The sequence below is a fragment of the Silurus meridionalis genome, chromosome 26 (assembly GCF_014805685.1).
Source record: "Silurus meridionalis isolate SWU-2019-XX chromosome 26, ASM1480568v1, whole genome shotgun sequence".
NCBI lineage: Eukaryota > Metazoa > Chordata > Actinopteri > Siluriformes > Siluridae > Silurus > Silurus meridionalis.
Window position 1 is genome coordinate 19,015,991 of NC_060909.1, and position 13,924 is coordinate 19,029,914.

The following is a 13,924-nucleotide window of genomic DNA, read 5'->3' on the forward strand; positions in this document are numbered from 1 at the left end:
CCCAGAGAGAGCAACTTACAACGCCTTCGACGCAGGATCTTGTAAATGTAAAATTTTAAGCTTTCTTTCATCTTTGCTTTGCAAACAATGTGACTTCTTAAAAAAAAAAAGTCACTGACTGATTGACCTATTTGACTGTATTTCTTGTAGGTAATCTGTAAAAGAGCAAACCGCTTCTCACAAAGGTTCTATATAACTCTCATGAAGTCTTACTGGTGTAATGTGGATTAGTGTTTGTCTTATTAGTGCTGCATAGTTTCCTGAGCTGCGGAATCGTCCTCACCATAAAAACGTGACACAACGACAAACTAATGCAGCCTCCTCATCATTCATTCCTAAAATACTATGACAATCCTATTTTGTGGCTTTTTTCAAAGGCATACAAGTAACAGGAACTCAAGGTGTACCATATGAACTGCCAAAAATACCTGCACACCTGTTCACTATTATATAAAGGTACTAATTACTAAATACACAGAGGAAACGTATTTTTTTACAGAAAGCCACATCATTAGTTGCAAAGCTGAGAGTAAATTTATAACATTTATGAGATCCTGCAGCAAAAGCTCGTTAGGTTACTTCTTTTAGGGCTTGAGGATCCGAAGTAAAAAGAGTGAAAGGGAGAGATAGAGAGAGGGAGAGAGGGAGAGAAATCATGAAGATTGATGAGGGAGAATGGGAAGAAAAGGAGAAGAGGAAGAAGGAGAAAGAGCAAAGACTACAGGAGGAATCAGAAGTTAAAGGTGAATCGTTGTCAAGGCCAGGGTTTACTGTTGTAAACAAATCATATAATTGACAATCAACACAATATTAAAGAGAAAGAAGTCGTCATGAGTGTGTGATACGTTCAGGATTTTTAGATGTTCTTCCATTAGGAAGTGTTTATATGTGAATTAAAGTTAATTGATTTAATAAGGATCTAATAATCACTTACTCATACTCTCGTCTTTAATCACATTCACACTGTGAAACGTCTGTGGATTCCGAGTGTGTCCTACAGAAAGAAACAGAGAAAAGACTGATCATAATTGTTAGGTGTGTGTATAAGTGATGTAATTGTAATGCGATTTTCCGAATAAAGCGTGACCATCAGATGGTCTGTACAGCTCTGTGGGCGGGGCTAATGGGCTTGAGGTAAGGTCATAACAAACAGGCTCCATAACAAAGCTCATTAAACTTAACAGCTGAATCAGTGTGTGTGTGTGTGTGTGTGTGTGTGTGTGTGTGTGTGAGATCAGCAGCAGCTGTAAAATCCTTGTGACAGCTCTGATCCCGTGTGGTCCTGGAGCTGGGTGCCGGGTGTATGTCTGTAGGACACACTGATCAAAACGTGGCAGCACATTTATAGCTGCTATAACGTAAATCAGAAAAGGAACTAACTTGTCTCCGTGATGTTTCACAACATTAAGCAGATAAAAAGTAAATGAAAGCACCAATTTAATACCCAGCATCAATACTGGGCAGATACCAGCAGTATACATTGGATCAAAGTGATAGATTTGAAAAGGAATGTATTTTGGGAACTAGAAATCACATGACTCTCATCAGCCACATTCACTCTAAGTGTGTCCACGTCGTCTCAGTTTCCTTCACAATTCCGATATGCCACACAAGCACAAAAAATTAAGAACCAAAATGTAAAAGCTTGTAGTAGAAAACACATCATTATCCATCTGCTCAACAACATTTGAAAGTTCTGTTTGTGAGAGAGAGAGAGAGAGAGAGAGAGAGAGAGAAAGAGAGAGTAGAGGGAAATGTATTTCTCATTAAATCTTGTCCATGACCAGCATGTAAATGCCCACCCCCCCTCCCCCACTAACTGAAGGTTTTTTTTAACTTAATAAAATTTTCATTGTAAATTTATTTTAAAGCTGCAGTCCATTAATGTAAAATAAACTCCATTAATCATCCACAGATTCTCAGTGCAGAGCTCACAGTAAGATCACGATCCCTCATGAATTCATCAATAATGAATTATTTTGCATAAGCGGCTCGATGTGTTTTTTGTGTGTAAGAGGATTAAAAGCATTCATCAAGGAGTTTCCTTTTATACAGTTTTTTTTTATTAAGAACGGACAAAAAAATAACGTAAGCAAGAAATTAAAGAGCTTTTCTACAAGAAGGACAAAACAAATATTTCATGAAGCTTTCTCGTGTGGTTAATGCTGCTCTGTCATCTGCAGAGGGGGCGGGGCTAATCACGTGTAAGGTGTGTGTAAGCTCCACCCACACCAATCACAACGATTGCGTTGCTTTTATTAAATCCTGGCTCTTGCCTTTTAATCAAAAAATAAATAATTATCAGATTTGAAGAACTCATTTATGATACAACACACTTTTTAAGATTGTGATCAATTTTTTTTTATTAATATTAATTGTAAACACTGATTAGATGTTACTGGATGCTGATTGGATGATATTAATTAGATGTAGTTCCTAAAAATATCTTCCAGTGTCTTTTGATTTAATATTTGTGCCTAAGCACAAGACAGTGTTTTTCAGTTCTTATTAAAATGAATTAATAAGTAATTAGTATTAGATTGTGTTTTCTGAACAGCACAGGTTGTCATTTGAGCTAATACACAGCACATCCGAATAAAATCATAAGAGAACAGAGAGATCGCATCTCTAGACCTCATCTGTCCTGCTCTAATATCCTCCATCCGATAGATCAGTCACTCAAACATCACACACCACTAGAGACGAGATTCACACAGGACATACACGGCTGTGTGTGCACAATTCTGCATCACGACCTGTTGCTATATTTCCTGCTATAAAAAGTTTAACAAAACGTGATCAACTGCTTTTCAACTGAGCAGGAAGTGTGACCTTCACTCAAAACCCTTTCTTTATTATTACATACTCACATAAATACATAACACTGTAAAAAACACCATCACCAGAATTTCTCTCTCTCTCTCACACACACACACACACACACACACACACACGGTACCTTTACGTTCAGAGCGTTTTTTGCGTCTCCGTTTGGACCTGTGGCGGATCAGACAGAGGTATGACGCTGCCATGCTGCTGCAACACGACCAAGACATGAGGTCTGATACACACACATACACATGCTGTTGTATAAACCCAACCCTCCTCTCTCTCTCTCTCTCTCTCTCTCTCTCTCTCTCTCGCTCTCTCTCTTCCTCACACACACACCTGCATACACCCCCTTCCACAGACAGACAAAGAGAGAAAGACAGAGTGAAGCAAAGAATGCAATACAGAAAGACAGACAGATAGCAATATATATATATATATATATATATATATATATATATAGAGAGAGAGAGAGAGAGAGAGAGAGAGAGAGAGAGAGAGAGAGAGAGAGAGAGAAAGAATGAAAAGGAAGGAGGAGACATTCAGTGTGTGAAATGGAAAAAGGAGTGATAAAGAGCCACATTCTGGCTACAGAAGTATAAAATAAATGACCAAATAACAATCAAAAACCAAAATCAGAGAAAAACAACAATAAAAATAAAATATAAGAACAAAATCACATACAAAAATCCAGACAAATTAAATAAATAAGCAGTTTAATAAAAAAAACTATATTTCTAAAGATAGCTGGAGGTAGCAGAGCTGAAGATGGTGAGATGTTCGTTGGGAGTGCCTTTGATGGACATTATTAGAAATGAGTTTATTAGAGGGACACTGCATGTAGGACGTTTTGGAGACAAGGTGAGGGAGGTGAGATTGAGATGGTTTGGACATGTTCAGAGGAGGGACATGGGGTATATCAGTAGGAGAATGCTGAGGATGGAGACACCAGGAAGGAGGAAAAGAGGAAGATCAAGGAGGAGGTTTAAGGATGTGGTGAGGGAAGACATGCAGGTAGATTGTGTGAAAGAGGCAGATGTAGAGGACAGGGGGGTATGGAGACGGAGGATCCACTGTGGCGCCCCCTAATGGGAGAAGCCGAAAGAAGAAGATGCATAGTAGAACCTAGCATATGTGTTGCATATTTTACATGACTTGGTCACACACTGTCCCTCACCTGGTGGCAGGTGTGTATGTAGTGTGCTGAGCGTGTGTAGCTCTATCTGTGCTCCCCCACTACAGCCAGATTTTTGGGGGGCTGAGAAGGAGTTAAAGATGATCTGCTTCATTTTGATGAGGAATTCATACACATATAGTTGTGCCGATAGACGATAGGCAGAATTTTTTTTTTGCTAAAGTTCTGATGATGGATGTCAGCCATTCTTGTACCATCGTTGAGCGTGTTTTGGAGCTGGTTTAGCAGCCTCAGTGGGGTGATGGGTACACAAATGTATGAACAGGTTGCTTGAGTAATGTCCTCCGGCTCACCTTTCACTTCTAGTTTAAAAACAAAAAATTGCCAAACGTTTTTCTTGTTAACCAATTCGTATTTATTTGTAGAATTATGGACAAGGAATTTCCTTTGCGTAGTTTCCAGAGATAAAAAGTAATGTCAATAAAGTAGATGATTAAATAAGTAAAATGTGTAGACAAGTAAATAAATCAGTTAAAATTTATTAAATACATTCAGGAAATTTTTTTGAGCAAATAAGTAAACTAGTGCACTGCCCCGCCCCTGTACGATAGAATCGTGTATCGCGGTCTCACAGGCAGACAATATAGTGATCTGAAAAATAAGTTTATCGTCCTACACTGCTGCTGACACACACACACACACACACACACACACACACACACACACACACACACACACACAAAGAGAAATGATTGGTAGAAGTGTGCCAGACTAAGTATAATAGTGTTGTTATTGCTGCACAACACAGATTTTACAGTAAAGTGATTTTACAAAACCCCTGCGATTATCTGCTATGCATTATAACACCAGCAGGGGGCGATCTGCCCTCACTGATGTCTCAGAGCTGATTAACCCAATCTTCAGCGAACAGAGACAGAAAGGAATATGATCATGTACTGATAAACATCTGACCGCATGCACATTCCTAACAAGAACAAGCAGAAAAATGATTGCTGAGCCCCACACACACACACACACACACACACACACACACACACACACACACACACAATCATTTTTGCATTTAAATGCACTTGGCTTTTTGTGTGTGCTTGCATACAGTTTTCCTCTAAATATAAACAGATCAGTAATGATCTCACTTAGGGCCCACAGTTGTACCACTGTGCAGTGAATCTAATCCACACTGAACACGACTTCTGAACCTACAGTTAATGAGAGCAGATCACACTGCGTCAACTGGGCTTTCAGGCAGCCAAAGGCCCGAGAGTGAAATCGTTACAGTCCATCATAATCTAATCTAACTAAGATAAACTCTACAATTCTCCATTTAAGAGGTGGAGTTTGGTATGAGGGGGTTGTTCAGTCCATTTATTAATATTTCCCCAATTAGCAAACCAGAGGAGAAGGTCATGAGGAATGTGGATGGATTTATTAATGTAAAAGTTATCTTTTAAGACAATTTCCATCGTTAAAACAATGAACAATTAAAGTGAATGAAACTGAATTTTCTGAGATGGCATGATGAAGAAACGTTGAGAGGAACCAGACTGAAAAGGTACCTGTCATACCGGATAGTGAAGGTATAAATTATTTCATTTTCATTACTGTTTACTGTACAGTTAAAATGGTGTAAATCTGTTCCTAATCTTCTGGGAAGATTTTCCACTAGATTTTGTGCTCATTCTTCCACAAGGGTGTTAGTAAAGTCAGGTACTGAAGAAGGTGAGGTGAGAAGGTCTGGGTTCAGTCAGCGTTTATTACAATAATATAATGTCGGATCAATAAATTACTCTTTAAAAGCTCATCACAATTATATCAATTCTAGATGTAATTTCAATTACATTCTGATTTCATGAATAATTTCTACATCAGGGTTCTTCAACTTCTTCATTACTTTTCTTTCTAAAAGCTGCAATAAAGAGTGATTAACTAGTCCCTCGTTTGCTCTCTGTCACTCACACACACACACACACACACACACACACACACACACACACACAATGGCTGACCTCAGATCTCAGTGTAACCTCAGTACTCCCCAGGGTCTCATCCACCAACACTGAGATCTGAGATGAAGATAAAAAGCAGGTGTTTGGGTGTGTGTGTGTGTGTGTGTGTGTGTGTGTGTAAAAAAGGATTTGATCTGTTTTAAAGGGCTACCGTAAATAATTATCATTAAAACTAAAAGAAAAAAAGATTAGAAGTGATAAAACTGTGAGTGTGTGTGTGTGTGTGTGTGTGTGTGTGAGTGTGTGTGTGTTGCTGTTACAGGAAGCTAATCAACAATGTGTGATGAAGCAGAGTTGCTGTCACCACCCAGAAGATTGTATTCCTCACACACCACAGCGATTTAGCAATGATTACATTTTTACATTACAACAAAGACATAGTACTTTTTATCCATTTATATTTACAGTTAATGTTGCACTCGCAATTACACTTATGTTATAGTAGCTACTACAGTCGATCCCTCACCGCTCCCTTTTGATCAAAGGTCCAATAATCTCCTTTTTCTTCGAATGTGTCTGCGGTACACGTCCGTGTGAATGAGCTGTTGCTATAGAAACGATAACGTATTAGACCCAGCGCATTAATTCGCGATAGTGATAACTGTCCATAATGTGATATTGTTTCGAGTATGGTGTAAAAATGACTGTGCTCAATGTAAGAAAAATACCAGAAAAAAGTCAACAATTTTCATGTTTTAATTATATTTAAAAGAAAATGTAATCTGATTAATTCAACTTGAGACAAAGCGTACAGATAAATATACATATTTAATTTAATATGGATCAGATATGGATCTGTTCAGAAAAAGAGAAAAAGACACCTAGACAGTAGATGTGAATAAAAATGTCCTCCTGCACGAGAGGCAACATCTGCTAATACACTGTCTGTCCCAGGGGAACTGAAATGATCAGAGTCAGTTTGTCGATAAAGAGGCGAAACTCTGTGCTGGAATCGTTTCAGGGATGAAGAGAGAAACGACCACACTGACTAAACTGAATGTAAAAGCTTACAGAATAGCGAGCAACGTATCCTCCATTTTCTCAAATATACTCCTTCAGATGTGATTTTACACATACACTCAGACCCCGACCTACGACTACGGTCAGACCCCGACCTACGACTACGGTCAGACCCCGACCTACGACTACGGTCAGACCCCGACCTACGACTACACTCAGACCCCGACCTACGGCTACACTCAGACCCCGACCTACGACTACGGTCAGACCCCGACCTACGACTACGGTCAGACCCCGACCTACGACTACGGTCAGACCCCGACCTACGACTACACTCAGACCTACGACTACACTCAGACCCCGACCTACGACTACACTCAGACCCCGACCTACGACTACACTCAGACCCCGACCTACGACCGCTCCACTTATAAATATTTATCATTTTTTATGTACTTTATTTGTACTATGTAAAAAAATGTAAATGTGTTTACAGTGCCTCAGAACCCATCATAGAGAAGTCACTCTACTCGACTTACGACCGGTTTTTCGGTCCCAATCTACGTCCTAAGTTGGGGTCTACCTGTATACAGTATCTCACAAAAGTAAGTGCACCCCTCACATTACAGCATCCATGTTATTATCTTCTTAAGAAACAATACTATAGAAATGAAAGGTGGATATATTTCGAGTCTCAGTGTGCAGTTTGTGTATCAGTACTGATTTACTGTCTGCTGAAAATAACAACACAAACACATTATTGTCTAAAAAACTGTAACTAAAGTGAGTCCACCCTCAGTGATAACAGCTGTATGTGGTGTAAACATGCAAATCCACATGTTCTATTCATCATGGTCATGTTTTTGTCTGCTTATCAGAACCATATACATTTGTGTATCTTCTATTAGAGCAGTTAAAATCTGGTGCTTTGAGTAAAATTCTCTCACACTGACCACTGGATGTTCTACATGGTAAAGACTTGGTAAAAGAGAAGGATGGTAAAGGATTTGAGATTTAGAATCATTGCTCTCCACAAGGATGCTGAGGATATAAGATGATCATAAACACCCTGAAACTGAGTTACAGTGAAGTGGTCAGGGTCAGAAGGAGTCCACGCAAAACAGGCCTTGCAAGGGTCCCTCAAAGAAGATGAGTGGCAGCATCATGGTCTGGGGCTGCATGAGTGCTGCTGGTACTGGAGAGATGTGGTTCATTGAGGGAAACATGGATTATTTCTGAGGAAGTTGAAGGTGATGGAGTGGTGATGGTCATGTCCATGCCCAGGAGGATTAAGGCAATGTTATATAACAATGGTGCTTCATACAATTTACACTTTGGACACAGATGTTTTATATTTAATCTATCCTAAAATGTAAACTGTGTTTATGAGGCTCATTCAGCATCAAGGTGAAGTCAGGTACTGATGTAGGTGAAGTGAGAAGGCCTAATGTGCATTCAGCATTCCAATTCATACATGTTCAAGCTCTACAGCAGAAGATCTAACACCAACCCTGAAACAGGTTTGAGTCCCCTAGTTCAAGTTAAGGGAAAATTTCATCCTACTTCATCCAATGACGTCTGATACGATTGTGTGCCTCTAAGTTCCACCTGATTTATAAAAAAAATCAACAGTGACACTAAGTCTGAAGAAAGTCATCCCATAATAAGTAGCAGGTAAAGGAGTATGAGTAAATCCTGATTGGCTGATGAGCACACATATAATAATATAAGAGTGTCAGTGTCAGTGTGAAGTGAAGGAAAAGAAAAATGGGTCATCTGGTTGTATTGCACTGCATTTTATTTCATCATCTGTGATATAAATACGAATTTTAAAAATAGGATTACGCTGGTTCCCTAGGATACACACTCCTTCGTCCTGCTCTTTTTGTCTCTTGCTCTGCCTATTTTAATAAAAATAAAAAAGCATCGTGTCCTTTTATCTTGTCCTCCACTCTGCCAAGCCTGGTCTGAATCACAGATGATGATTCATCCACATACAAAAAGTTTATTTATGTGTCCTCGTGTCTGGACTACGCACAGCCATTTAAATAAAGCATACCATAATGCACACTTGTTTACATTAAATTAACCGTTATCACCTTCAGACAGCATGAAAGAAGCACGGTTTGATCTACCATGCAATGTTTATCCGCAAACTAGTGATAGAAGGTTCATATTCATGTGCTTGTTCCAACACGGTGTTGTTTCTATAGCAACAGCTTGTTCATGGGCCTGTTTAAGACACTAAGGAACAGATCTGAGAAACGTGTTTAACAACAACTAAAATAATTGTTTTGCAGAGAAAAATGTAAAGAAGGAGTCTCTAGTGTGAGAGCTTTATAAGAGGTGTGGTGCTTTTTTGGGTAAATGCTTTCAAATGTCTTCAGGAAAAACGTTTTATGCTTTTTTTTTTATGGATTTCTTTATAACATGACATGGAACATTGTTGTTGTTTTTGTTGTATTATTGTTTGTGGAACAAAAAAAACAGCAAATGGTGAGGGAACGATTATTTATAGCTGCTATAATGTAAGTAATTGACTGAAATGTAACTATAAGCTGTTTTAAAGTGAGACAGATAATTTCTTTTGCTAATTAATATTGTAATCATTGCGTGATCGCTGTTGTGCAAATGAAACAAAACTCTTCAGGATGTGCAGTTTCAATGGAAAAGACATGAAAATTCTGGAGTTTAATTTCTTACCTATACACTGACCACAGCATGTTGTGTTTAAACCTACATTTCAAATGAAAAATTAAATTGTGTGTTTTTTTCTCTAATGTGAAAGATCACTATATCTGCAGCGCGACCTCGAATAAACCCCCCAGACGTGTGGCGCTCGGCCGCAAAGTGCCGGTGTGGACAGAATTTCAGATTTTGTCCATTCAAGGGGTTTTATTTTTGTACAGTATTTAGGAGAAAACTACTGTACCTATGACTTTCTGATTTTAAAATATAATGATCTGTAACTCAAATTCATCAAATGATCTAAAAGAAACAAGCAGTAAGCGATTTGCAGGTGATGAAACAGAGGGCAGACGAGACACTACACGCTGCTGATATATCTGACAGATAACGTGATGTGCTCCACGATACGCTCTTCACTGTACACAACTTAAACCTGACTGAAAAACAGGCATGTGTTTATATCTCTCCAGATCTCCAGATTGTTCACTGCTCTATTTATTACAGGGCTTTTATTATATTATTATTACCTGATTATTATTATTATTATTATTATTATTATCACTGCGCAGTGAAAACAGTGTCCTCAATCCTCCCACACCAAGCCTCGCTTCTAGAAATAAACCTCCGCAGCGTCTCACTGAGGCCAGTGTTCAGAAGACGAGCGTCCTCATGTGTTATAAACAGCAGCTCGGGTCACAAAGTGTCTTGAGGATCAGAGCTGTGCTCTAATGAGCAATCAAGCTTTATAATATAGTGATAATAAATATAATAATTATCACAGCAATGACAGTAGAAAAGTGGGTTTAACAGTGATAATAAGGTCGGTTTATTGGTGAGTGCAGGTGTGTCACTGTGCACAATTCAGTCAGAAGTCATGTATGGAAGATTCTGGAAAATGTCAGTAAATGTCAGATATTGATAAGTCAGATATTGATGCACACTGCTGCCTATGTGGTTAAACACCTCGGATATGTGGGGAAATCAGAGAGACCACATGACGTCTTGACTCATCGTGCATAATAAAATTCCTGAACTTTTACAACATCCACAAAACAGATGGGCCTATTTTTCTTTTTGTGTTTTTCTCAGTGAATGACAGACGTATTAAATCTGAGAAAGAGAGGAGAAAAAGACAGTGGACTAATATCTGTAAATGAGTTAAAGTGAGTCAGAACAGGTCTTGGGGACGTTCAATAACAGATAAAAGAACCCGGCTGACCTCAGGTCCCGCTCGTTGTGATGTTTTGTTTGAAATTTGTTTATAAGTTGTTGAAGGCTAATAAAAAACCAATATTGTCATGTGAAGTGTTTTATTTTATGATCAGATTAATGCTTTATATCTGTTATTATTCTGTAATTTAATCTCAGGCCTAACGTTTGTGTACATTTTTACACACTCTTTATAAGCTGTGACAGAATGTTTGCAACACAAGACTCATGGATCAAACCGTCTCTCACAGGGCTCTTATACAACACCCCTGCAGGGTTAAGGGCCTTCCTCAAGGGCCCAAGAGCAGCAGCTTCTCAATACTGAGCCTTCAACCACCGACCTTCTGATCAGTGGGCCAAAGCCTTAAATACTGCGCTACCACATGACATCTTTAATCATCAGCAGCTAAGACGCTTTACTTTTAGTCTTTAATTATATTAATAATCTTTTTCTTATTTACAAAACAAAATTGCTGAACTACTGTACAATAAAGAATTGTGTTATATAGTGTTAATTCTTTAACATCTAGCACAGTGTGTGTGTGTGTGTGTGTGAGAAAGAAAGAGATTGTGTGTGTGTGTGTGTGTGTGTGTGTGTGTGTGTGTGTGAGAGAGAGAGAGAAGATTGAGTGTGTGTGTGTGTGTGTGAGAGTGTGTGTGTGTGAGAGAGAGAGAGAGAGAGAGAGTGTGTGTGTGTGTGTGTGAGAGAGAAAGATTGAGTGTGTGAGAGAGAGAGAGAGAGAGAGAGAGAGAGAGAGAGAGAGAGATTGTGTGTGTGTGTGTGTGAGAGAGAGAGAGAGAGAGAGAGAGAAAGATTGAGAGTGTGTGTGTGTGTGAGAGAGAGAGAGAGAGAGAGAGAGAGAGAGAGAGTGTGTGTGTGTGTGTGTGTGTGTGTGTGTGTGAGAGAGAGAGAGAGAGAGAGAAAGATTGAGTGTGTGTGTGTGTGAGAGAGAGAGAGAGAGAGAGAGAGAGAGAGAGAGAGAGAGAGAGAGAGAGAGAGAGAGAGAGAGTGTGAGAGAGAGAGAGAGAGAGAGAGAGAGAGTGTGTGTGTGTGAGAGAGAGAGAGAGAAAGATTGAGTGTGAGTGTGTGTGTGTGTGAGAGAGAGAGAAACACCCCGTACACTCGGGACTTCCGGACACTGTTAGGTGCTGATCCGATGTCCTCGATAACACGGTTCTCGGTACCGTGTGAACCCTGTCTGAAGCCCATCACGCGCGCGCGCGCGCGGAGCAGCTGCAGTGCGCGCTCCCCCTCCGCCGCGCGTGAGGATCTTTTAAAACCCCGCCGCACGCGCGCGTCTGAAAAATGTCCGCTTTTTTTCCCCCTCGCCTCAGGAAAACGGATGAATGAATGAAACCACCGAATAACCGGAGATGCGACATTTACACTCGTTATAACCGATAATAACCCGTCTCATAATAAGTCTATTAATAATTCTAAATAAAATAATGATAGATTAATACTCACGGTAGCGCTGAGAGAAAGACGGCTCGAGACGTGTGGACTGAAAGCTAAGCTAACACTTCCAGCGGCTGTGGGATTCACGACGCGTCACAACATTTCATTTACCTTCATAAAGCGAAGTCTGGTGTTATTTCAGGATTAAAACGAGATTGTTTACGGGTGTAAATAAAGCAGTGACGCGTGTGTGATTTCCGGAGCGCTGTGTGAGTCTGAGGAGACTCGGTGAAGGGAAAAGCCGCAGGACGTTGAAACCAGGAGGCAGGACCTCGACCGCGCGCGGCTCAGCTGATTGGTCAAAAGTAGACGGACGGCATAGCAACCGAGCACTCTGATTGGAGGAGCGAGGGACAGGTGCATCATGCCACATGATTGGTTGAAGATAAGGCGCGTGTATTTTAATTACCTCAAGGCGTAAATTTATAACGAGGAGGAATTAAAGACCATCAGAGAGAGAGAGAGAAGCAAAGAGAGAGAGCGAGATGGAGAGAGATGGAGAGAATAGAGAGAGATGGAGAGAATAGAGAGAGATGGAGAGAAATGAGAGAGATGAATAGAGATAGAGAGAGATGGGAGAAATAGAGAGAGATGAATAGAGATAGAGAGATGGGGAGAAATAGAGAGAGATGAGAGAGAGAAAGAGAGAGAGATGGAGAGAATAGAGAGAGATGAATAGAGATAGAGAGAGATGGAGAGAAATAGAGAGAGATGAATAGAGATAGAGAGAGATGGGGAGAAATAGAGAGAGATGGAGAGAAATAGAGAGAGATGAATAGAGATAGAGAGAGAGATGGAGAAATAGAGAGAGATGAATAGAGATAGAGAGAGATGAGAGAGAGAAAGAGAGAGAGATGGAGAGAAATAGAGAGAGATGAATAGAGATAGAGAGAGAGATGGAGAAATAGAGAGAGATGAATAGAGAGAGATGGGGAGAAATAGAGAGAGAGATGGAGAGAAATAGAGAGAGATGAATAGAGATAGAGAGATGGGGAGAAATAGAGAGAGATGGATAGAGAGATGGAGAGAGAGAAATAGAGTTCCTGCTTCTTTTAAATTCGTTAAACCAAATCTTGTTGAACTAAAAAAAAAAAGAGAAGCATAATAGCCAAATACATGACTATGAATAATAAATACGGCGTGGCTGAGCGAATTTGCATACATTTGCATACGTGTAAAATACAAAAAGGCGTTTTATTTGCCGTCGGTGTAAATAAACGAGACTTTCACAGAACAGGTTGGCAGGAAATTCTATTAAAAACAATAAAAACAATTCGACACGACTTTTTAACTCGGAATTAGAATGTATACGAGGGGAAAGGATTCAACACCGAGAAGAAAACACATGACAACATTGTGTCAAAGGGGAGGAGCTTAATATCATCTCCCAATCAGCTGTAATAAATGTATTCAAGATTAACATTTTTACTGCTTAGTGAAATTTATGATGAGAAGACACCATAAAAACAGTCGTACATTGGCAGTGTATATTGCACATTTGCACAAATACTTCAATAAAGATGATATCAAAAGAATCACTGGTAAAGAACTCTTTCCAGTAGAGTGACTAGTGCCAACCAGTACAGTAGTACAAATAATCCAAACTGCCGTAAA

At 39.6% G+C, this 13,924-nt stretch overlaps 1 protein-coding gene across 1 annotated transcript in view; it reads right to left on the reverse strand.

Moving 5' to 3' along the window:
* Window positions 1-12,750, reverse strand: part of adarb1a (adenosine deaminase RNA specific B1a) — a 20,257-nt gene extending 7,507 nt beyond the window's left edge. The window contains exons 1-2 of the mRNA XM_046840485.1: window positions 12,320-12,750; window positions 935-994 (exon numbers count right to left, since the gene is read on the reverse strand). Of these exons, the coding sequence (XP_046696441.1) occupies window positions 935-938 (4 nt within the window). The 5' untranslated portion in view covers window positions 939-994; window positions 12,320-12,750. The remainder of the gene's footprint in view (window positions 1-934; window positions 995-12,319) is intronic.
* Between the last annotated feature and the right edge of the window lie 1,174 nt (window positions 12,751-13,924).